This window comes from Syngnathoides biaculeatus, chromosome 8 (assembly GCF_019802595.1).
Source record: "Syngnathoides biaculeatus isolate LvHL_M chromosome 8, ASM1980259v1, whole genome shotgun sequence".
NCBI lineage: Eukaryota > Metazoa > Chordata > Actinopteri > Syngnathiformes > Syngnathidae > Syngnathoides > Syngnathoides biaculeatus.
In genome coordinates, this window is record NC_084647.1 from 4,735,075 (window position 1) to 4,760,250 (window position 25,176).

General features: G+C 39.8%; 1 protein-coding gene across 7 annotated transcripts in view; it reads left to right on the plus strand.

Annotated features, from left to right (window-relative positions):
- Positions 1–20,876, plus strand: part of LOC133504485 (sorting nexin-19-like) — a 53,675-nt gene extending 32,799 nt beyond the window's left edge. For 4 of the 7 annotated variants that reach the window (XM_061826750.1, XM_061826752.1, XM_061826758.1 and 1 more), the window contains 3 exons: positions 4,896–5,080; positions 10,642–10,729; positions 12,625–13,051. In XM_061826750.1, the coding sequence (XP_061682734.1) occupies positions 4,896–5,080; positions 10,642–10,729; positions 12,625–12,748 (397 nt within the window). In that variant the 3' untranslated portion in view covers positions 12,749–13,051. Of the gene's footprint in view, positions 1–4,895; positions 5,081–10,641; positions 10,730–12,624; positions 13,052–16,867; positions 16,995–17,117; positions 17,801–19,677; positions 19,732–19,901; positions 19,968–20,210; positions 20,284–20,399 lie in introns of those variants that run through there. The other 3 variants (XR_009795975.1, XR_009795976.1, XM_061826751.1) reach the window with 3 other exon arrangements.
- The last annotated feature ends 4,300 nt before the right edge of the window (positions 20,877–25,176 follow it).

The following is a 25,176-nucleotide window of genomic DNA, read 5'->3' on the forward strand; positions in this document are numbered from 1 at the left end:
ACTCTGATTCAACATCCTCAATTCATTTTTCTTTTTTCCACACAATGATTTTCCATGTCTTTAAATCTAGAAATACACTAAATCCTACTTGATTGCACCACATCTGGCTGTTTTGAGCTGACTGCACGCCTTGCAGTTATGGCATATTATTCCCATTGGCAAGGTGTTTGTTTGTTTTGTAACATGGCAGTGTTTTAAGAATGTATTCAAATGTCTTTTTCCTGTGCATTGTGGAAGAAGAGCCGACATCAAAGGATCAAAAAGCGGCGTCGCTATGAACGCTTTGTCGCCACAAGCCAGTTATCCCTGTGGTAACTTTTCTGACACCTCCCACTTGAAGCCCACACGTGCATGTCACGTGCGTGCGGGCTTGGGACCGGGCTGCTGGTGGAGAGCTCAATCGTGCAGTGCACCGTCCCGCAGCCACTGCTGCGCCGGGTCCTGGTTAATTCCAATAACGAACGAGACTCCGGCATGCTAACTAGTTACGTGGCCCGGCCGGCATGAGCGGCACCGCTCATGTCTCTATATGAAAGTATTCCTCCATCTTCCTGATCAACCGAACGGCCGAGTCGAACACGGTTGTGCCGCTCACAGAAATGAGTCCAATGCCTATTTAAAAAAAGAAAATGGGATAGGCTTCAGCCCCCGTATACGGAAGCGTGTTGCGGCCACACATTAACCTAACGTAAACCTCTCTGCGACCGACTTTTTTTTTTTTTTTAAATATACATTGGACTCATTTGAGAACAAAGCATATTTAAAAAAAAAAAAAAAAAGTGTCGGGGAGATACTTCAGATACACGGGCCTATAGCGCCCTCTTATCGTTGTCAGTGTGAAAATAACAGATAATCAAAAAAACTGATGCATGGATGGAATAATGTGTTAATGAGTGGGGAGAGGACACAAACTTGGGGTGCCTTGGTGCTCATGGTGTGCGTGGATGAGGTGGTGTCCCCCAGCCTCACCTGCTGTGTTGTTGTAGATCCACTAGCAGATGGCAGGCAAGACGCTAAGGTGGAGAAACTAGGAGGTGAGGAGTTAAACGCAGGGTTGAAGTCCACAAACAGGATCCTTGCATTGCTTCCCTAGCTGTTGAGATGTTCAAGGATAAAGTGCAGACCCATGTTGACAGCGTCATCTGTAGACCTGTTAGCTCGATAGGCAAGCTGCAGTGGTCCAGCTCATTAGTGACCGATTGTAAATCTGTGCCAGATTGATTTGGATTCGTGAGGGCGAAGGTGTGATGTTTTTTTTTTTTTTTTTTTTTTTAAGAATTATCAAGTCACATTGATCTACCCACTACAAAAATGCAAAACATATTTATTTTAAAGTATATTGAGGATTCTTTACGTGTAAATGTATGTTTGTGTGCCTTGCATAACCGCATGACCCAATATTGCACCACACAACATAATTAACCATAAACATTTTTTGTAACTATTTGAGTTCACGTTGATCATCACGAAACACCATACGAATGCACACCTGGGCTTTGTCACTCACGTCAGTGGATTCGTCCAACTGCAGTGAGAAACACTCCCAATCTCCGATGTTCTTCCACACATCAGCCATGGCTTCACAGCGCTGTGTAACTGTACTCCTTTACACATGCATAGATTTTATTGAAGCTAATATTTCCGCCTTATTTTTGAAAGATCCGAACGAGTCAGCTATGCTTGAAAATGATATAGTGGAAAAAAAAGTACGCCTCACGTTCCGTATGAAAGTGATACGTTTTTGTCGTCTTTACTGGAGCATCCATACTCATGTTTAAGATTTCTTAAGCGAGATCTTAAAATAGGGGGGAACTCACTGACTGCGTGTTTTCCTGTACTGTCGTCGTTTGCACATGCGCAGTGACCTAAAGTTAAAAAAAATACAGCCGATGTGTATTTCTTTCTCGGCATGCCGTCGCGATCGACCGAAACTGCCTTCGATCGCGATCTAAGCATTGAGCACCCCTGGTCGCGAGTGTTATTTGCCCTCATCGGCCATTTTACGTGCTGCTTGTATTAACAGAGTCCGTGGTTAAGATTATCTGTGTTAAAATCTCCTAGAATAATGAGGGGGGATTCTGGGTGGTTTTTTTTCTCTATCTAATTTATTTGCTTGGCGAGCGTTAGCAGTGCTGCATTCATGCTAGTTTAGAACGGAATGTAAACACTCCCGAGAATGAAAGAGGTGAATTCACGCTGCGCTGTTTGTACTCTACATTAATATCTTTCCCCTCATCGGCAGCTGACCTTTCTAGTACCCAAGGTCATCATGGAGAATTTCAGGTGCTGTCCCAACAGATAAGCTAAAAGTCCTTGCAACGTCATCCACTGTCTCATGCCACAAAAGCATAACTTTTGCCATCTTTGATCATATCCAAAAGGTTTACTTTTTCGGTGATCGTCTTCATTTTCCTCTTTCTCTTGGGCGCTTCAGAGGAAGCTTTCACATCATCACAGCGTTTTGTTGGCATTGTGAACACGAGATGTTATCGTGCAGACAGTCAACAGGATAGAAAATGGTGGAAAGGAAGGACAAGGGAAAGGGTGGAACAGAAGTTGGTGATTGAGACTTCGGTGATGCGCAGGCAGTGAGCTCATGAGATAAATTCACACATGCTCTCATTGGTCAATGTTGCGCCGGGGACCAATCATGCACCTTGTATGAATGTGTCTTCACACAATATGCTGATGTGGTGTTTTTTTTTTTCTTTGTGGGGGCGGTGGGACCTAAGAACGACAAAGCAGTGAAGCCGCAAAAACTGAAGTGCACAGTAGCAAGGAAACCATGTATTCATACACAAACGCTGTTGTAACATACAGGCAAGTAATATAAAAAGAAATGCATATATCCTTCCTTATTGGTGATAAGTGAATTTCTTAAAGTTGTACCGTGATGTTTTTCTACTTGTGTTTTTTCTTAGCTTAGGGTAAACGTGTAGCTCCAATACATGTATCGCACCACACTGCCCCCGAAAGGGGCCAGGACAAATGCTAGAAGTTTCTGGCAGAGCAGATGTTTGCGTAGCACCTCGAAAATGAGCATGCATGTTTTTTCCCCAGAATGTATTGCGATAGTTGAAATTAGTATCATGTTTCAACTGCATTAAAATGCAACTTTGTGTAATTTTGTGTAGACAGGGTTCAATCAAGTGGTGTCATTTTTTGTTATTTATAATTAAATTGTTGTACTTTTTGTTGTGCATTTCCTACTGCTTGATGATGGAAGAATCCCTGGAAAATTCAACAATAAATTGTTTACTTTGGAAGCGGTTCTTGAGTCTTCTATGTTTTTAATTCCCATTCCTTACGGTGGTACTAACACCAGGTTAATCTTAAAATTCTGAGATTAGTTACACCAGTGGCATCCCGTACAAACAAATGGAAATACTGTAACCACGACGTGGTTACACAAGGCCCTTTAAAATATACATAAAAGAAACAGGCCCTGCAGTGCTTGGTTGCAGCTTCAGTTCTCAAACAATTGAAGCTTGTATGTCTATTTCTGACAATATTCTTGCCGAGAAGAACGAAAACAAGGACCTGTAGTTGTTTTTAATTCGCAAGCACACACCTGCAACAAACTGCTTCAGCGTAAAAACGCTAGAGCACAGCTGCAGGAGGGAGGAAAGGGAATGTCCAGTTGCTATTAATAATTTCTTTTGTGTCCAACCTCATAGAATAATCATTAAGATATTATGTATTTCTAAAAACTATAATATTTTTCTTTTTATAGGAAAGCACTTTTCCAGGATAAAGCGGAGGAAAATAAATTGAGTGACGTGTAGGTCTTTGTTTCTCAAATAAATATTTTGGCCTCAAACAGATATTTGGTTTCATTCTGGAATACAGTAGCGTCCTCTTTTTTTTTAAAACTTTGAAGGTTTGAATTTTGAGACTGTTTAAAGAGAAATGTGAGAACATGTTAATGCCAGTCTGAGAAATGTTTATAAAGTGTGTGGTCAGGTGTTTAACCATATATAAGAAATGAAAAAATAGTATTGTAAATGAAAAAAACAACCTGTAAACAAAAAAAATGGGCTGTAAATTAAAAAAATATATATATATATAGTGTATAATGAATGAAGAAAAACAAACATTTTTACTACACTGATTTCACTTAAGACGAGTATGGTTTGTTACGTAACCCCTGCATTAAATGAGGGAACACACCTTAAATCTGCTCCCAACTTGGTAGTAGGTTAAAGTGCATTACAAATTGCCATCTTTTTTTTTTTTTTTCAGTTGCACAAGGTTAACCCATCCAGTTCCTGAATGCCATAGCTCCCTGAGTTTTTTTTTTAAATATATATCTTTGACATTGTGTTTTAATTAATCCCCTCTTGTAGTCTGGATGGCAATTGTCTCCGTTTCCACCCTTCAGGTGGTAAATCTTGGTGCGAAAGAGGGAAGGACAGATTGAAAGGTCAAAGTCCCCAGGCATCACCGAGCCTATTAAATTTCCACATCACAAGACTTTAAATCCAACAGTTATGCAAGAGGCTTTTACCGAGACGTTGAGATCGTCTGTAGTGTGAGACCATGCCAAGTGGGATTCTCTGCTGCACTTGAAGTATCAAATCAATGAGGCGTTGGCTACATTTAAAATGGGTTGCCTGGTCTGACATCATGATCTTTAAGAGTTGGTCAAGTCAGGCACTATAACAAGGTCACAACACTGAACTTTATGGCCTTTTTGTTGACTTATAATAATGAGACATCCATAGAGTTCCGCCAATATCTGTGTATTTAATATTGCATGATCGATTGTTTTTTTTGTTCTAGCCTAAAAAAAGTGTGTCAAATTCACATAACCATTATTTTAAAATAAATCTTATGAACTAAATACCCAGTTTACTTTAATGGCTGATACCTGAAACTGTACTTTCAAATTTCAGATGGCTGGATGTGAGTGTGGCCAATCTGACATGTACCAGATATTGGGTCCATTACCTTCAGGTAATCCAAGAGTCTGTATGGCCAGGAGGAGTTCTGCCGACTTCCACTCAAACAGAACGAAGTCAGCAGCAGAAGGATAACACCAAAAAACAAGCCTTGTATTGTCTCATGAATCTTCTTCCAGGTACGAAACTCAAGAAACACAATTCGCTGGAAGCGCAAAGGTCTACCAAAATCTATGTGGTGCTAGACATCTGATTCACTTGGATTACAACACAGTTTTCTCATCTGATAGAATCAAAATGTGTCATTGTCACCATCATAAAACTTTCATTTACTTTAGTATTGTCACATTTGACTGTTTTTAAACAGCAATACAAGAGTAAAAAAAAATTACAATTATTTAAAAATGTTCTCAACCATAACTTTTATCAGGAGTGACTGATGTAGTAAGTTGCTCCTTGTAACAACTGCTTCCAGCTTACTCATGTAAACTGTATGTAGTTTTCTGTATTGCCTATAATTTATCAATCTTGTATAGTTACCTTAGACCCAATGTGCTCAAAACCAATTGGACTGGATCATCACAAAAAAGTATGACAGCTGGCGAGTCACTCCGTTTTATTCTCCACAAACATCCATCCATTTTCTGAGCCGTTTTTCCTCATAAGGGTCACAGGAGTGCTGGTGCCTATCCCAGCTATCCTCTGGCAGGAGGCGGGGTACACCCTGAGCTGTTTGCCAGCCAGTTGCAGGGCACATAAAAACAACCAACCATTCACACTCACAATCACACCTTAGAGTAATTGAGAGTCTGCAATTAGTGCATGTTTTTGGAATGTGGGAGTAAACCGGAGTGCCTGGAGAAAACCCATGCAGGCCCGTGGAGAACATGCAAAACTCCACACAGGCAGGGATTTGAACCCTGGTCCTCAGAACTGTGAGGCCAATGCTCTAATCAATCATGCCACAGTCTCCGCATCGCGAGTATTCTATTTTAGATTAATATTTAAAGAATAAACAGAGTACTGCAGAAATAGGACAAGGTCAAAAATTAATGTGTGAGTGAGGTTATTTTAAAAGATGCTCACAGGCTTCCATTAATTTGAACGTACTGTTGCCATAGTCAGTTCCATAAATATTGGGACGGACACAATTCTTTCAAACACCACCACAATGGATTTTAAATCATCAAAACACAGTGTGCTTTGACTAGAAGCTTTCATCTTTAATTTTCATCCAAATCTGGTGAATGGTGTAGGAATTACAAGTTTGTATGCAGTTGTGTGAAAATGTTTGCGCCCTTTTGACTTTTTTTTTGTGCATGTTTGTTACACTTGAATGTTTCTCATCATCAAACAAATGTTGATACAGTGCCTCCTGAAAGTCTTCAACAACAAGTGGGACACAATCGTGAATGAACGTTATTGGATATTTTATACTTTTTTAACAAATAAAAACTTGAAAAGAGCGGGGTGCAATATTATTCGGCCCCTTTACTTTCAGTGCAGCAAACTCAATCCAGAGGTTCAGTGAGGATCTCTGAATGATCCAATGTTGACTGATGATGATAAATAGAATCAACCTTTGTGTAATCAAGTCTCATTATAAATGCACCTTCTGTGTGATAGTCTCAGGGTTCTGTTTAAAGTGTAGAGAGTATCATGAAGACTAAGGAATACACCAGGCAGGTCCGAGATACTGTTGTGGAGAAGGTTAAACCTGGATTTGGATACAAAATTATTTACCAAGCTTTAAACATCCCAAGGAGCAGAGTGCAATCGATCATATTGAAATGCAAGGAGGATCAGACAGCTCCAAATCTACCAAGACCCGGCTGTCCCTCTAAACTTTCACCTCGAACAAGGATAAGACTGATCAGAGATGGAGCCAAGAGGCCCATGATTACTCTGGATGAACTGCAGAGATTTACAGCTGAGGTGGGAGAGTCTGTCCGTAGTACACCAATCAGACACTACACAAATCTGCTCTTTATGGAAGAGTGGTAAGATAAAAGCCATTTTTCAAAGATATCTATAAAAAGTCTCATTTAAAGTTTGCCACAAGCCACCTGGGAGACCCACCAAAACACGTGCAAGAAGGTGCTCTGGTCAGATGAAACCAAAATCAAGCCTTTTGGCCACAATGCAAAATGCTATGTTTGGCGTAAAAGCAACACTGCTCATCACCCTGAACACACCGTCCCCACTGTCAAACTTAGTGGTGGCAGTCTCATGGGTTGGGCCTTCTTTTCTTCAGCAGGGACAGAGAAGGTGGTTAAAATTGATGGGAAGATGAATGGACCCAAATACAGGACCATTCAGAAAGAAAACCTGTCGGAGTCTGCAAAAGACCTGAAACTGGGACGGAGATTTTTCTTCCAACAGGACAATGATCCAAAACATAAACCCAAATCTACAATTGAATGGTTCACAAATAAATGTATCCAGGTGTTGGAATGGCCAAGTCAAAGTCCAGACCTGAATCCAATCAAGAATCTGTGGGCAGAGCTGAAGACTGCTGTTCACAAATGCTCTCCATCCAACCTCACTTACCTCGAGCTGTTTTCCAAGGAAGAATGGGCAAGAATTTCAGTCTCTCGATGTGCAGAAATGATAGAGATATATAACCCAAGCGACTTGCACTGTAATTGCAGCAAAAGGTGGCGCTACAAAGTATTAATGCAAGGGGGCCGAATAATATTGCATGCCCCACTTTTCAAGTTTTTATTTGTTAAAAGTATAAAATATCCAATAAATATCATTCCACTTCACGATTGAGTCCCATTTGTTGTTGATTCGCAACAAATTTTTAAAATTTTATATCTGTATGTTTGAAGCCTGAAATGTGGTGAAAGTTTGAAAAGTTCAAGGGGGCCGATACTTTCACAAGGCTCTGTATATGTCAGAGAAGACAAGTAAACATAAAGGTAGAGAGAGAAATCTTACATGGCCCTGTGTGAAAATGTGACCCCCTCCCGACCCAAGCCCCCTCATTAAAACATACCCGAGTTCAAATTCTGTAACCACACTCACTCCTGATACTGCCACACACACTTTATCAAGAAATCACTTAAATGTGACCTCCCTGACAAAGTGAAGCGGACCAAAAGATCCTCAAAAGCGAAAATCATGCCAAGATCTAAAAAATTACAGGAACAAATGTGAATGAAAGTAATTTTGAACTATCAGTATGGAAAAGGTTAAAAAGCCTCAAAGCTTCAAGCTTTGGGGCTCGAGCGAACCACAGTGAGAGCCACTATCAACAATTAGCGAAAACATAGAACACTGATGAAGTTTCTGTGGAGTGGCTGGCTGACCGAAATCACCCAAAGAGTGCAGCGACAACTCATCCATGAGGTTACAAAAGACCCCACAACATGCACAGAACTGTAGGCGTCATTTGCCTTAGTCATTGTTCATAACTTCAACATAATAAAGAGACTGGGTAAGCTCAGCCTTGCATGTCAGAGAGAGTTTCAAGATAAAATAACAACAAAAAAAAAACACTTCTCAGCAAAAAGAACATTCAGGGTCATCTCAATTTTGCCAGAAGACATCTTGATGATCCCCAAGACTTTATGGAAAATACTCGATGTAGAACCACAGAGGTGAACCAGAATAGTTGAACTTTTTGGAATATATATGTGCCATACATCTGGCACAAAAGTAACACCACATTTCAGTAAAAGAACATCATACCAAAAGTAAAGAAAAAAATGTGGTGCTACAGTATGATGGCCATGGACCAGCCTTTGACAGCCTCCCAAAAAATCCTGAAGGACAATATCCAGCCATCTCTTTGTGGCCTCAAGCTTAAACAAATTTAGGCTTTGCAGCAGGACAATGATTCAAACCACACACACACCAGCATGTCCATTTCTGATTGGCTGAAGAAAAACAAAATGAAGATTTTGTAATGGGCCAGTCGAAAGTCCTTACCTGAATCTTATTAAGATGCACTAATATTACTTTAAAGCTGACGTGTCATCAAACGGATGATTTTTGGTATATTTTTAATGAAAAACCCACAGCCAATATGGTCCCATGTGTTTTTTTCACCACAAAACATGATTTTGACGTACTCAGCTTTTTGTCACTCCCGCCATGAAAATCCTCATTTGTTTCCATTAGTTTTGCCTCCGGGAAGGTAGCTTATTGTTCCTTCGTGTTAGCCAAAATGCGGGCTCATTGCATTGCTGGACATTGCTTGAACATTCGGGAGAATGGAATTACCCTTCATAAGTTTGAAAGAGACCCTGTTCGTTGTGAAAAATGGATTGCACGGGTGCAGAGGACGAGAGCTTCGTGGGTTCCAAATAACAGGTAGGTGTGTATACAGCTGCTAAAAAAAAAAAAAAAAAAAAAAAAGTTTGGGGCGGACCACGTAATCGGTCTCTCGCATAACGTAGCAAAAGATCCGCGTTTTGAACATACCCCTAAAAGCAACATAGCTCGGCCCCACCCCCTCCTTATATACCACGGCGGGCGAAACTCAGCCACACCGGCTGAGGCGCCGCGTTCGGCGGGCATATCTTCTGCGAAGGCTACGTGTCGGGCTTTGCGTCGGGGGCGGCTCTGAAGAATCCAGCCGAGAATGCTTTACTCAGTCGAGTCCGAGCATGAAGCGTGCGGGCTCGACTGTGAACACAAAGCATCACCGCTTGGCTCTGTCATAAGCCACACCGGCCGGCTGCGATGAGCCGCGATGGCTCATCTCCGCCGTGGAAGTGGATCGACGGGATACCGTTTGGCCATGATGGCATATCATCTGAATATGGCTCGAAACAGTAGTGTAATATTGCCCTGAGGCCTCGAAACAATAGTGTAATATTGCCCCGGTAACTTCACTCGGTTGTGTGGTGTATTCCTTTTTGAAAAGAGCTTCCGTGTTAGAAGGGGCGTTGGAAAAATCCGAATATCTCTTGTTCGGCTTCCATAAAAGCAAGCACTGCGCGTTTTCAATGGCGGAAGTGCGATGACGTCAAAGACCGAGGATGCGACTAATATGGCCACCACTTAGATGTCGAGCGACACTCAATTGCGCAACTTTGTGCATGGATGTCGCGCTCTCCGCTCACTTTTTTTTCGTATAGACATTGAAGTGAATACTGTTATATGTATTCTTCATTACAATATATATTTTAGAATATTTATAGGGATGTCACCCCCACTTTAAAAATCCGTTTTATCCTTCCAATCTGCCTGAATTAGAACAATTCTGTAAAGATGAGTGCTGTAAAGGACTCATTGCAAGTTATCGCAAACGCTTGATTAGAGTTGTTGCTGCTAAGGGTAGCCCAAGCAGTTATTAAGTTGAGGGGGAAATCACTTTTTCACGTAGTACCCATGTAGGTTTAGATTTTTTTCTTCCCTTAATAATAAAGACCTTCATTTGAAAATTGCATTTTGTGTTTACTAGTGTAGTCGAAGAGTAATATTTAATTGGTTTGTTGATGAGGAACATTGAAATGTAACAACTGCGCAAAAAAATAAATACATAAAATCAGGGAGGGAGCAAACACTTTTTCCCCATTACTGTATTAATTGATTAATTAACAGTAGTTGTAGTAGAGTCCTCGCAAAGCATCACCAGGAATGAAAGCCAGAGTCTGGTAATGTCTGTGCATTGCAGACTTTAGGTCAGGGTGTAGGGAAGAAATAACAACCCTGTGTAAAATAAATTGGGCAGCCAAAGCAATGGGTAGGACTAATTTTTATGGTTTACCGTGCTTTGTGTCTACAGATTTAATTACGGATTTACTCAGCTCTGACAAATACAAACTCAGTTGGCAGACTGTTCTTGATTCCTTCCAAAACCCCTACATTAACAGGTGAGTAATAATATCACTACTGTGCACTCAGTTTGCTACCATTTACCCTACTTATATTTAGATACAGTTCATACAATAGCGGGTGAAGTCCTTGTCACATCCCACTCACATAAGGTAGTGCTGGCTGATTAAATCTGCTAACATAATTTTAAATGTTTGTATAAAAAGACATGGCTAACGACATCATACAGTATGACCATGCTTAGCCTTTATATTCCTTATGTAATTCCACTGTACTATAGCATTAGGTTCTGCATAGCTGAGTGTATTGTTGCCATGGTGGGGAGCTAGAACGCGCCCTTATGTGCATATTTCATTTTTTATTTTTTTGGGGGGCATGCGGTTACGCGATCGAAATTTTGGTCAATCGCGTGACCCCGATCGACACATTGAGCACTTTATGTCAACAGATGGATTTGTTTCTTTTTCCCATCATTTTCCTGCTATTTTTCATTGTAAATTTATGAAATATGTAATTCACAGAAAACAAATTAATGAATAAGTGTTATTGTGTTAGGTATACAAATGTACGTCCGGGCCAAATGGGTTTATAAAACACCCAATAGTCAGATAATCCTTCCATCTGAAGTATAGTGCAGAAATGTACCAACTATTTATATCCAGTTCATGTGTCGTTGTCTGAGCTCAGACCTCAAACCTTGAAGCCCATTGAATTCAGTAATCTGTAATTTGCAAATGATTCGTTCAAACAAATTAATCATTTGAGTGAATGTACTGATTGGAATAGCTTTATGAACTGAATCATTTCCCTTCTCAGTTCACTTGAATTTTGCCACGACTGTGCAGGTTGGAAAGGGAGTGAATGACTTGTACTGCTCAGTGCATAACACACCAACTGATTCTGCCCTAAGTGATCCCTTCACAGCCAATAAACACATGCAAATCAGTCACAGACAAAATCAGTCATTTTGAACTAGAAATATGCGCTTTAAGTGAATCGTATAAATCAGATGAGTTTTTCCAAAGGGGGAGGCGCTGTTGTTGATGCCTTAGGCTGTTTCATACTCCTTGAATGCTGGTCCTATCCACACACAGATATACCATGTTTTCCGGACGACGTGCTGCAACTTTTTTTGGGAGGTGTGAACCCTGTGGCCTGTTTTCTGATGTGGTTGAAATGTTTTTTTTTTTTTTTTGCTAGCGGCTGGTTCAAACATGGCCGTTCCCTACAATGCACTTGGTTTTAGGCACACGCAGAGGCTTCTTCTGGAGAAGAAGAAGGTGACTTTACTTTCAGGCGGCGTACAAGAAGAAGAATGTACCTCAATTGGTTGTACAGTAGAAGAATAGTCATCCATCCATTTTCTGAGCCACTTATCCTCACGAGGGTTGCACGAGTGCTGGAGCCAACCCAGCTGTCATCTGGCAGGAGGCAGGGTACACCCTGAACTGGTTGCCAGCCAATCACACCTAGGGGCAATTTAGAGTCTCCAATGAATGCATGTTTATGGTATGAAGTAGGAAACCAGAGTGCCCAGAGAAAACCCATGGAGGCAGGGGGAGAACATGCAAACTCCACACAGGTGGGTCCAGGATTTGAAATCCAGTGCTCAGAACTATAATGCCAATGCTCTAGAGTTGCACCACCGTGCTGTCGTAAAAGAATAATCTACCTCAATGTGCTGTAGAAGAAGAAGAATCTACCTCAATTAGCCATAGAAGAAGACAGCGCTAGATTTTGGTGCCCTCAAAGGAGAGTGCTGCATGACACTCACGAACGTAAAATATATATTTGTAATTTAATTAACATTTTTTCACAAATCGGGTAGTTACTTTTGAGAGACTCACTTTAATTAGCTGATTCAAGTGATACAGTTCAGTCAGTAGAACTGCCGTTCCACCACTAATTCAATTCCCTTGTTCCGTTTTATTAGGCACCTGGTTTACCACATTTGTGACCTTTTTTTGGAGTTCCTGGTTCCTGAGTTACCTGAGCAAAGCTTTCAAAGGAGTTTGCTGCAGAGCCTCTCCAAGAACCCAGAGAAACTCTTGGCATAAGGAGACAACCATCATGTACAGCCATCAACATACTGTACTGAACCTCATGATAAAGGACTCAACAAGCTTTATCTGAAGCTATTTTGGCCAAAATGTTGTCTGCTTGAAAATCAGTAATATAGTTTACACCATTTCACACTGACAGTTGTCAAAAAATTTGATGTAACCCTACTCTTTAGGTTTGGTCAACCCTACTCTGAATCAAGGCCAAAGTCAGTGTCACAAAAGAGTAGACAATGTGTTATGTCTGGAGAACCAAGAACCAATGATTTAATAATGCTTAGTAAATGAAAAATAAATAAACCACTCAGTGTAGTTTGTTATTAATATGCCATGAAACACAGTTGAAAAGAGTTCCCATGTGTTTTAAAAAGTAGGTGACATTCGTCGGTCAGTATACCCAAATGATAAAGAATGTTACTACACTGGAAAAATCTGCTTGAAGTAACACTGGTTTCATGATTGATCGTTGTTTGTTGTTTACTGTTCAATATTGTTGTATGTTATATCTTCAGTATTGATAAGTGACAAAAGGTTATGAAAAATCTGCCAGTAACATAGGATGTCTTCTTTGATGAAGTGCTTTTTTTTTGACTTATAACTTTTGTACAGAATCCTAATGATGAAAAACAAAGTGCAAATATCCAGCTAGTAACTACTAATAATTCTAATCAACAATAGTGTGTTATATGGGGTCTGATTATCTTGTTTAAAGAGTAACATGAAAAAAAGTGGTGTATTTAGCCAAGAGAATTTTTTGGATCCCATCTAAATCTGTAGAAAGTAAGAACACGGGGTTCCCGGATTATAATCATATGTTATTATTTTGTAAGAATGGGGAGGGGAATTACAAAAAAAATGATAGTCTGGATGGAGCAGTACTTTAACTATATAGGGATGGAAAACAATTTGTTGTATCTTAGCTTCAGATGATGCCATGTTTTGAGTGCCAAAATGCACTGTATTTTGTGCCATTATACTATCATGTTGATGCCACTTTGCCATGACAGTAGTGCAACATTAAATAGAAAGTTATACTGTCTCCAAATCTTTTACAGCAGGAGTGTCAAAACTCATTTGTGGTGTGGGCCGCATTGTAGTTATGGTTTCACTCAGAGGGCAGTTATGACTGAAACCATACACATGTATAATTACCTCATAGCTATTTTTTTAAATCAGAAAATGAATGAGCATTTATTGTCATCATACCAAACTCCAATGAAATTGGAGAGCCTCTCCTGCGACCTCCATCCATACATCCATTTTCTTAGCTGCTTGTCCTCACAAGGGTCGCGGGGAGTGCTGGAGCTTATCCCAGCTATCATTCAGCAGGAAGCAGTGTACACCCTGAACTGGTTGCCAGCCAATCGCAGGGCACACTGAGACCAGCAGCCGCACTCACAGACATAGCTCGGGGCAATTTAGAGTGTCCAATTAATGTTTCATGTTTTTGGGATGTGGGAGGGAACCAGAGTGCCCCGAGAACCCGCGCAGACACGGGGAGAACAAACATGCCATATGCCAGAAAATGCCAACAAAGCGTCCTTTTGTGTAAATGATACTTCAACATAGTTTCTTGGCACCATGACGCCCCAAATGGTTAAAAGGAAATACATTTATTGCTTTGGCTGAGGACAAAAAAAGCAAGTTTGAAACCGAACTAGAGGTTTTAAATGTGAATTCCAAATGCCAAACACAATGCATGGGTTCACTGTACAACACTGCATTGTAGCTCTCATCAATACTAATTTGCAGAAAATGTGAGATCAATATGTGTTCCTTGATTAAGCAGCCCAAATAACACTGATGGGCTTATCAAGATGTCTATGTTTTTAAATATACAGATAACGTTTCACAATGCGAGGATTGCAAAAAAAATCTTCCTCATTCCATCATTTTTATGTATCAGGTCAAATTGACAAGAGTGCTTTTAAAGTACAGTAATACTGTCCAAAGGGCTCTGCCAAAAAGTCAAGGTCAGGTCTATCACCATCACTGGTAGCACTGTCACCATGCATGCAATTACGTGTTTTAACATGTATGTAAGTTACAATATGATGGCCCTCATGAAGCAGTGAGGAACAATTGCATTTTACTTCTTTATACAGAAGAAGAAGCTTGTATTGCCTCATACACTGCCTTTGTAGGCAGGTCATTACTGACAGTGTTGTACAAACTCACGGTGTCACATCTAAACTAAAATTATCACACCACAGCAAATAGCATAGCTGAACTATTAAAAAAATAACAAAAGAATGACACAAAATATTTGACACAAAACATGCACTTTAAATGCTATTTACATTGTCAGTATTGACCTGCCTACACAGGCAGTTTTATAGGGCAGGGGTCACCAACGCGGTGCCCGCAGGCGAATGTTAGCCTGCGAGGACCATATAAGGTACCTGCGAGGTATTTTCTAAAAATACCATAGGCCACAAATTGTGCCTTTTATTTGTGCTTTACATTCTGAATCTGACTTGCTTACGTGAATTAAAAATTTAAAATACTTGTAATATAATTCAGTATTTAAACAAAAATACTTTATGTACATGTAATGAACTGAGTCTGAAGTTTTGCCGCAAACAAGTCACATAGCCCTTAATATGGTGCACACGAAGTAGCCCTCAGCCTCAAAAAGGTTGTTGAGCCCTGGTGTAGGGCAATGCAAGCTTCTGCTTACAGATGTGAAATGCAATTGTTCCTTACTGCCTTGTGAGCTCAATTATATATATTACATACATGGCGAAACACTTGCATGAATATTAATGGTGTAACTAGTGTACGTTGTTGGAAAAGTCACCCAACAAAAACAAAACTCTGAGATCAAAATCTGCAAATATGCAAGCTGTGAATGGGCAAGGGCACACACAATGTGTGTGTGTGTGTTTGTGTGTGCGTGCGTTTTTCTGAGCTAAAAGTTTTCTATAGAAATTCTATAGAATTCTATGGACTTTATATAGAACAACTTGTTCTTACAATTTTGGCTGTGGCTTTCTACAGAACAAAATGTTTCTGTAGAAATTCTTGAAGAAGAGAAAATGGCACAGTGCTTTATCTCAAATTTCTATAGAATTTGTACAGATAATAATTTCTGTTTAACCATTTTTAAGTAACACCGGAGTTAATACACATACTGAAGTTGCATAATAAAATGCATCAAGTATTTGTTACAAATATAAATACTGTCATGACTATGGAGATTTCAAAATCGGGCAAGTCCATCATGTAAGACAAGCCAATATGGATAGGTTTCCAATTATGCCATCTTGTGTGTTATAGAGGTCAGAGAACACAGGTAATAGGTGAAGCGTGAAGTTTTTTTTCTATCGTTATTTTATCTGATTGGTCTAAGGACTGTGGTGACATCATGACAAATCTGAAACCAGCTGTCAGTGTGTTGAAGCAAGCACTATGTTCACAAATCTTCAATCACTATCAACCAAATGGCCAAACGGACCAAGGAAAAGTCATCTGACCAAATCCAGATCCATCCATCCATTTTCTTAGCCGCTTATCCTCACGAGGGTCGCGGGAAGTGCTGGAGCCTATCCCAGGTGTCAACGTGCAGGAGGCAGCGGACACCCTGAACTGGTTGCCAGCCAATCGCAGGGCACATTGAGACAAACAGTGCATCCCATGTTTTATTACAATGTAGACCAGTCGCCGTATTGTTTTTTGAAGACAAAGGTCATCTCTTCTCAGCGACTTTGGGATAAACCTCAACCATGGACATGCTTAAAGAAATCTGAGGGGACTGTATACTGTGCACACTGTACATGTATGGCAGAGTAAGATGGTCTATTTAAATTTATTTTTGACCGTGTATACATTTATTAGACAAAAAATCCAAAATATGTTAGAAATGTGGCTTGATGATATTGTTAATTCAGGATACCATTTGCAATACCCCTCCTCTGACAGGGACACACAAATTTTATGACGTGAAAAATTATTTAATTGAAATATTGGATTCATACCTAATTGTATTTTTGACAAGGTCTTATATTTTTATTTTTTATTAATTTTTCATTATTTTTTGGCATGAATGAATATGAATATTCCTTTTTTCCCATGTGTGATTTAACGCCATTGACTTTTTAAATTTTACCATTCCAGTCTGGGTGAGATATACAGTCATGTTGCAGCCCTCTTGTTCAAGGTTGATGCAGCTGTCCGTGCTGGTCTTACATCAACAGCATGCACAAGTGAAGCTTGCAAGTGAAATGCATCATACAGAAAAGAGGTAGCAATTTCAACTTAATGTATTTCAGTATAACAGGAAATATTTCTAAATGATGTCATTGTATGAATGCTGTGTTATCTGAATCTCTTATCTGTGTTTTACAATGATTTACTTTTATTTCAGCTCAATTCAATACCAATCAGTGACGTTGATATCGTGGGAAGTCGAAAGACTAACATTTCAATGACATCAGCAAAAGGGAAAGCTCCACTATCAGACAGGAATACCCTCCAACCACTACGAGATGTTTGCCCAAATTCAGTTTTCCTCAAAAGCATTCCTTCACTGGATGAGGAAGAAACAGACACAGCAAAGGAAGAAGAACTTACCCATTTTATCATTAATGTATGTCATTGAATCTGTTATGAACAGACATATCAAATGGATCTGTTAACCATTAAACTTTTAGGATAGCAATGATGTATAATTCCTTTATATGTCATTTCTCTTAGGTTTTTGTCAAAATGAATGCACTTTTTATGGAAGTTGTGTAAATTATAACAAACACAAATGTCAGCTGTTACTATGAAGCATCAAACAATGAAGGTTGTAAAGTTTGATGTGGTGGGGTACTATGAACAATACATTATTTCTCCTCAATTTTAAGTGTATGTCATAAATTTTACTCAAAACTTAATTATGAGAAAGTTTGAAAGGGAAGTCAAATTAATGCAGAGCCTGTCGTTTTGCGGTAAGTCATCAAAGCAACTTAGGATGTAAATTTGAAAGAGCACAGCATATTGCCATACTATTGGCAGACCGAGACACAAGGTTGATTCTCATAGTTGCACTTAGAATCTTGGAATTTTTAACACGCTCGATGGCTCTCTCCACATGAATCCTCACCCGAGCTAACCTCCTCCCTGTCTCGATTTCCTTAGGGCTGAGCTGTAACTTCCCTCTTGTAAAAGCCGGAATGGCCAGAGATGCAGCACGAGCAGCAAGATCATCAGCAATCAAAAAAAACACGATCTGCCAAAGCAAGATCCCCATGTTCTATCAGTTGCAGAAATTCAGACCGCTGAGTGATGACCTTGTCTGAAACTCTTCCTCTGAAGGCTTTTGAAACAAAAGTAACAGCCCCAACTGCTGAAATGGCAATCAAAACTTTCACAGTGTTATGACTCGTATACTTAGACCAAGTCAATCCTCGAACAGTGAAATTTCCTGGACTTTCTATGAACACCTCACAACAGTCAATGATTACCCTGCAATTCTTATAGGTATCCTTAATTATTTTTGGCATATTCATGATCATTTCCCCCTTTTCTGCCCAGTGCACCAAAAATGCCAACTTATTTGCTAATCCAGAAAGTGATTTGCTAACCATTTCATGAACAGTTTGTCTTGACAAATTAAACCTATAAAATGGGTCTTAATCCACCAAACTAAGCCCAAGTTTCATCAGTACCATCAAGAGCAAACTTGCAGGAGTAAGTGTCATAGATAGTGGGAGTATGTTTACACACAAGTTCACCAACCTCAAGAAAGTTAAATGTTGGGAACTACAGTGGAAAAACACTGAACTTGCATCCTTGTTTCCTTCACTAAGAAAAGTGTCCCCAAATTTGCAAGATCTTAGTTGACTTCGATACTCTCTCAGGTCATCTTGTAGTTGGGTCAGGTCACTAAGCAACTTCTTCTCACCCTGCAGCTTTGTAATGGCACTTGGACAAGTGTCATCAATGCCTGAGAGTAATAGAAAAATATGGAATCACTTTTTTATCGTAAGGGAATTAAATTAAATGTAATGACCACTATATACACACACACACACATATATATATATATATATATATATATATATAAATATATATATAGCCTCTTATACATTTAGGAGACACTGACAAAAGAATCATGTAATAAAATGAAATGGAAATATATTAACTCTTTTGTTTGTGCCAGGCTATTTTCACTTGTACTTGGTGAATGAACAATGAAAACGTATAATTGAATATGCATGCAATGCATTAAGTTGATATAAAAAAAAACATTCAAATCTTTCTAGACACAATTGTATATTTAAGGAAAAAAACCTGAAGAAAAATGATCTCCATCATCTCGAATCCACTATGTTCTGGTACCCAATTCTTTCGATTGATGGCCTGAAGCCACAGCTGTTTTCATCCTTCTAGGATCGGTATTCGGTGAAATTTTAAACCGGATCCTTTCACAAAACGGTTTGCACAGCCAACTACTGCACACAATATAACTATTGTACTAAAATTCAAAGACTTTCATCCACCAAAACCGAAAATTAAATATATAATCTTACAAATCAATGATCGCACTCGCTGACAACTGTTGTGTTTACTTGGCTTTCTGCCTCCCGAAGTCACGTAATCAATCATCTTTCTACCTCCCGGAAGTCACGTAATCATAACAAATGACGACACACTGGCATCTCCCATACCATAATTAGCCCATATTCCGAATCTTTAAATGGTCATAACTTTTGTTGAGAAAATTTAAGTAAGATTTTAAGGGGTTTTCAAAGCTCTTTCCAATGATAGTTTTTTAAATTCCATCAATTCATTTTCTTCGCCGCTTATCCTCATGAGGGTCGCAAGAGTACTGGAGCCTATGCCAGCTGTCAATGGGGAGGAGGCAGGGTACACCCTGAACTAGAACATGTGTAATGAAAAATTTGGTACTTACATTAATGTATTCACCTATTTTGCAGGCAAAGCTACCTTGGGAAATCCTCCGAAGAAAAGATATTTTCTTCTTGAGAGTGGTATGCAATTTTAGTAATTTTAGCAATTTTTAATTGCTACTCAACCAAATATATTTTAAATATCCTGAAACACTGGCCTCCACCATTGAGGATATATATTCCATCAATTAAGGGTGCCGTCAGTGCCGATTACATTTATAATTAATCCAAAATATCTGTTCTTTTTTCAGCTAACACGAGTGGTTATGGTACCCGCCCAACTTCCTAGAATAAGACTGATATAATAAAAGTGACCAGTAAGTTATTTTTCCCCAGTTGTGCATGGTGAAATCATAATTGGCATGTCTCATCTAATTCTTTCCCTGCATGCATATCAACAGTGTCATACATTGATGTATTATTTTATATAAATGTATAATTTGGGATGCTTTGTTTTAATTTTTCAAACAGTCCAGGAATTCAGTGAATTGATGTCATGACTTTATCTATCAACTTTTCAGTGATGTGATACTGCAGGTCACGGTTTATTTTCTTTACAGCTCCAAAAACCTCCTGAAGTGGAGGATTCGGAAAGTGATGCCAGTCCTGTAATTGTCCTGCAAGACCATCAAAGTAAATGCATGTTCTGTTTAAAGCACTTTATAAGAAGAAATCTGGCCCAAAGATCACAATAAAAAAAACGTGGTTACGAAGATATTCTGTTTTATTCATACTGCTTTTTTTGGCAGTGGAACAAGTGGTTCACCGTCACCATGAAGAACCCCAAGACATTCAAAACCATCAACCTCAAGCCTTCTATAGAACAATTTCTTTAGAACAGTCCTATAGAACTCGGGTCCGAAAGTTCTATAGCATTTCTACATCCTATAGAATTTTGATATAACTTGGGTCATAAAACTATCACCTTTCTATAGAAATTTTCTATAGAATTTCTATAGAATGTTTCTATGGAAATTCTTTAGAAATGTGAGAAAATTTTTAGCAGGCATGCTGGAGCCTATCCCAGCTATCTTCGGGCACAGGTGGGGATACATTCTGAACTGGTCGGCAGACAATTTTAGGACACAATTCTTATTCACGTTCATAGCTACAGCCAACTTCGTATAACCTCCCCATTCAAGGTAGGTTTTTTTGGATGCGGGAGGAAACCAGAGTACTTGGAAAAAAGAACATGCGAACTTGACACATGGAACTTGAACCCCGGTCCTGAGAACTGTGAGAAAGATGTGCTAACCAGTTGTCCGCCAAGTGTATAACTGTGTAAAGTTATTTTTTGCAGAAAAATAAAATAATCAGACCAAGCAACAAACTGTATTTTACACATTGGATATAATCACCTCTAAACATTCTGATTTGTTTCAGCTGCTACCATGCTTATACTGTGTTTTAGCATATACTGCAACTGGTCCTAATATAGACAAGTGAGAGCGGAAAAGAGCAGTGCCAGTAAGTCTCTCAGAGTGCACGTCATTAGCTCCAATTCCAGGAAGACTATTCATGGAGTTGTGCCTGACAGGTCAGGAGGTCTGTCACCGCACTGTGATGTGCAGGGAATTATTGTTTTCTCTCAGGGCTGCTGGAACCTAAGCCCTGACTGATGTTACTGACTGTATATTCAATAATAGCCTACTGTACACTGTCTGGCACACCGTTATAGAACATTTTGACAGAGACGCTCTTAACAGTTGTTTCAGTGTTACAGTTTGTCCATGTCATCTATGGTTTTTGTCTGTCTGAGCTTTAAGGCTGTCTTTTCCATGCAGCCAGAAAGAAAGAAAAAAATAATGGTGACAAAGAACTAAAGAGTGACAGATTTGATTGGAAAAGTACACATTGAGGGCACGTGACAGCCTCAGCTGACCATTTTTTTTTTTTTTTTTGTATTTTGGGACCCCCAGTTGTGTTAAAGCCAGAGTTCCAGAGGTTCACTGACCATGGACCGCCCGACTCTCTGTCACTATAGCTTCTGCACCTAGATGACGGGTGATAATGGTCAAATCAAGAAGCTGCTTTCAGCTGCTGCTTGTTAGCCAAGCCTTGAGCAAATGTATCTATGGTGAAGACGATTAACAAAGTTTGAATCAGACAGGAGTTCTTTCAGAAGGTGGTTTGATTCAGGTCATTACAGCCTCTTTAGAGAGCATCTAATTTAATGGGTCAGTTGGGAAGATTGGAAATGTAGTTACAATTACCCTAGTGAAAATGTAATAGTAGTTTCAATTACTTTGTTAGTTATATAACTAATTATATTTGATTAATTTTCTTTTGATTGAATGCCTCAACAGGACAATATTTTTATTGTAAAAAGTTGATTATTTTGGAATTAACCACACAGTATATATTCTTAACACAAACACTGAACAAAGTACAAAACAATAAAAAATACATAAAATATTTGTCGCAGTTGGTGTACAGAATAGCAGCAGTTTTCAAAGTGGGGGGTGCAGATAAAATATGTATATTTTCTTGTGTCCTGCTTCCCCATGTTGTAGCATCTTTGTATCTCACCTATGTCCTGGTTCACCAACACCTGACATGGACATTGTTGACCTGAGCGATGACATTATGTGTATCGCTCATTCAAGCTATTAGTATAAAAGTGTCTTACCTAATAGGTACGACAAAACATAACGAGTGGTTTCAGGCATCAGTATTGGAGAAAAGATTACCAATCTCTTCTACATGGATGACATTAAGCCAAGACAGCGTTACGTTGACACCCTCATCCACCTCATAAGGATATACAGTAATGACATTGGAATGTCATTCGGACTAAATAAGTGCAGTTGAGAAATATCTAGACCAGGGAGGATGTTGATGACAGTGTAAAAAATGTGCAGGATTGCTACAATACCCTGGAATTTCACAGGCAAATGGCAACCATGAGGAGGCCACTGGAAGAGCAAGCCACTGATATCAAGACAAGAAAGCTCCTTCCAATGCACAGAGGATTCTACCCCAAGTCCAGCATACCAAGGCTGTACACAAAGCTTTTTCAGGAGGAAACAACAGCATCTCCAACAATACTTCAAGAAGTTTTCCCCAGGGACGAACTTCAAAATGAATGCCTCAGGCAGCAGACGTCTAGTAAGGAGAAGGTGCCATATGGAGTGCTATGGAAAGACAAGTGCCTGTATGGTGTCTACCATTGACAAACTGAAGAAGTGGCGTAAATTGAGAAAACATACTGGTGGATGGAAAAGGCCATTCCAAAAGACCGCACAGAGGCACTCACAGAAGAACAGGCCCTAAAAACAAGATCATTACAGGTCAGGGTCTACCACATCAGACTGGCCCCCAGATACAGGCTGTGCAAAGATGCCCCAGAGCAGGATGTCAGATGCTAGCAGGCAAGGCATACATGGAGCGTCATAATCTAGTAGCAGGACTCGCGTAAAAGTATTCAAGTATTCAATCACCTGTCTTGACTTACATTTAGGTGGGGGTGAGCGACACAACTCCTCCCCAACCCTCCCACGTCTTACCTGCTCTACCCCTATGTGTGCAGCAAAAGGTTCCATCAGAGCGACCAAACATGCCTTCCAAGTGGCAAAAAGTGCTCCTCAAAAATAGTGTGCCCCTTACATTGTTTGCCGTGCTGCTTTGGTCTACACACTACTAGATGATTGGTTTTGGGCAAGAAAATATTCCATAAGCACATTGATTACATCATTAGCACAATGTGTAGTAAATACTTTTGAAGTCTTGTTTTTATCCAAGCATCAGCTGGCACACTGTGATTTTTATGGAAACCACATGTTCTTCATCCTCAACGGGTTACGCAATCTCATCTCATCACGTCGCGTCCTTCCCTCAGCACACACGCTGTCTGACAAGCCCTGCTGTCTGGTTGTTTTCTGAGGGGCCACCACACTTTCACGCTGTCAAACTCACGTGTTTTCCTAGCCTGCAGGACAGACAACGTGCATGTTTGGGCAGAATGCCGTTTGAGGACAAAACCTGGGACTAAAAGGCTTCAAACAGTGTTTCCCAATGTCTGTTAGGTGAAATTACAGAAATAAATTGGTGCAAATGAGACACAAGGAACCATGTCATTTTGACAAACAGGCTAAACATAAAGAAGAGTTCTGCTTTTCAAACACTCCAATCAAGGCCACTGCAAAACATAAAAAAATAAATAAATAAAACAGTGAATTGTGTGTGTGCCAACTCTTAAAAATACTGCTTATTTTACATTACAGACTTAAACGAATGAACCATGGTGCCTGCAACAAAGTCATTAAGATGGTGTTTCTGTTCAAAGACACAGTGCTACATACAAAACCCAATACTGTATTCATTTTGTACTCAACGCATTGAAGTGGTTTAACATAGCATTACTATTAAAGCGGTCTGGTCAAAGTCCTGCACCACAGACCCCCACCAAGTTGCCACAAGAGAAGGATTTTACTGAATGACCATTATACAAAAAGGATGTTATGGACACTGCTATGAAAACACCCTTTTACACCCCAGCACCTGCATTGTCTCTCCTTTATTATTTTAGCTGAATTTCAGAAAGTGTAGAACTCTACTCCATTATACACCGAGGGAAAAAAAAAGTTCTTAATTTGATCATGTACATCGACTGTAAATGTTTCAAATGTGGAAACATGAAAACTTCCCCTCTTCTTCTTGAAACCATTAAAATAACATTACAGCAGTATAGCACATTTCAAATGTGCACTCAACTTACATGTTTGGACTAAGTGAATTCTAAGTACTATTTCAGTGTCTGGAGAGTTGTCCAATGGTTGACTGTGTTTAAAGTCTCACCGACATCCCTATATACATTGTAAAATAGATATTGTTATGAAAATTAGATATACTATTATCCACTTATATCTCTGTATGAAAAATAAATATGAGCGGAGAGCGTGTCATTTATGAGCAAAGCTGCGGAAGTCTCACTTGACATCCCAGAGGTAGCCATATTGGATGCTACGTCATTTGCAGCTGTCACACCGGTACAGTCGCCATTGAGAAGACGCAGTGCCAACTGCCATGGGAGACAAACAACAGAGATTTTGAGACTTTTCCGACTCCCCTTCTGACATGGAAGCTCTTTTCGAAAAAGACAACATCTCACAATCGAGTGAAGTGATTGGGGCAATATTACCCCATCGTTTCGAGCCATATTTAGATGATATGTGGAGCACTTCTCACTAACAACAGACTCCCTGACAGTATATATGACAGTATGTAGCGTACTCAGCTGCGAGTGACGACAACGCTGTAAAGTGGCCCGCCGTCGGGCCGGGCTGCGATAACCCACCGGGGCCCGGCCACAAGAGTTGTCGTCGCTCCCTGAAAGAAGGATTACGTCTTCCCCCCAAACTATTATTGTTTTAAATAGCTCTATACACACCTACCTCGTACCTGTCATTTGGAACCCACGAAGCTCTCGTCCTTTGCATCTGTGCAATCCATTTTTCACGACACACCGGGTCTTTTGGAAATGTGAATCCATCCTCCCAAGTGTTCGAGTAATATCGAGCAATACAA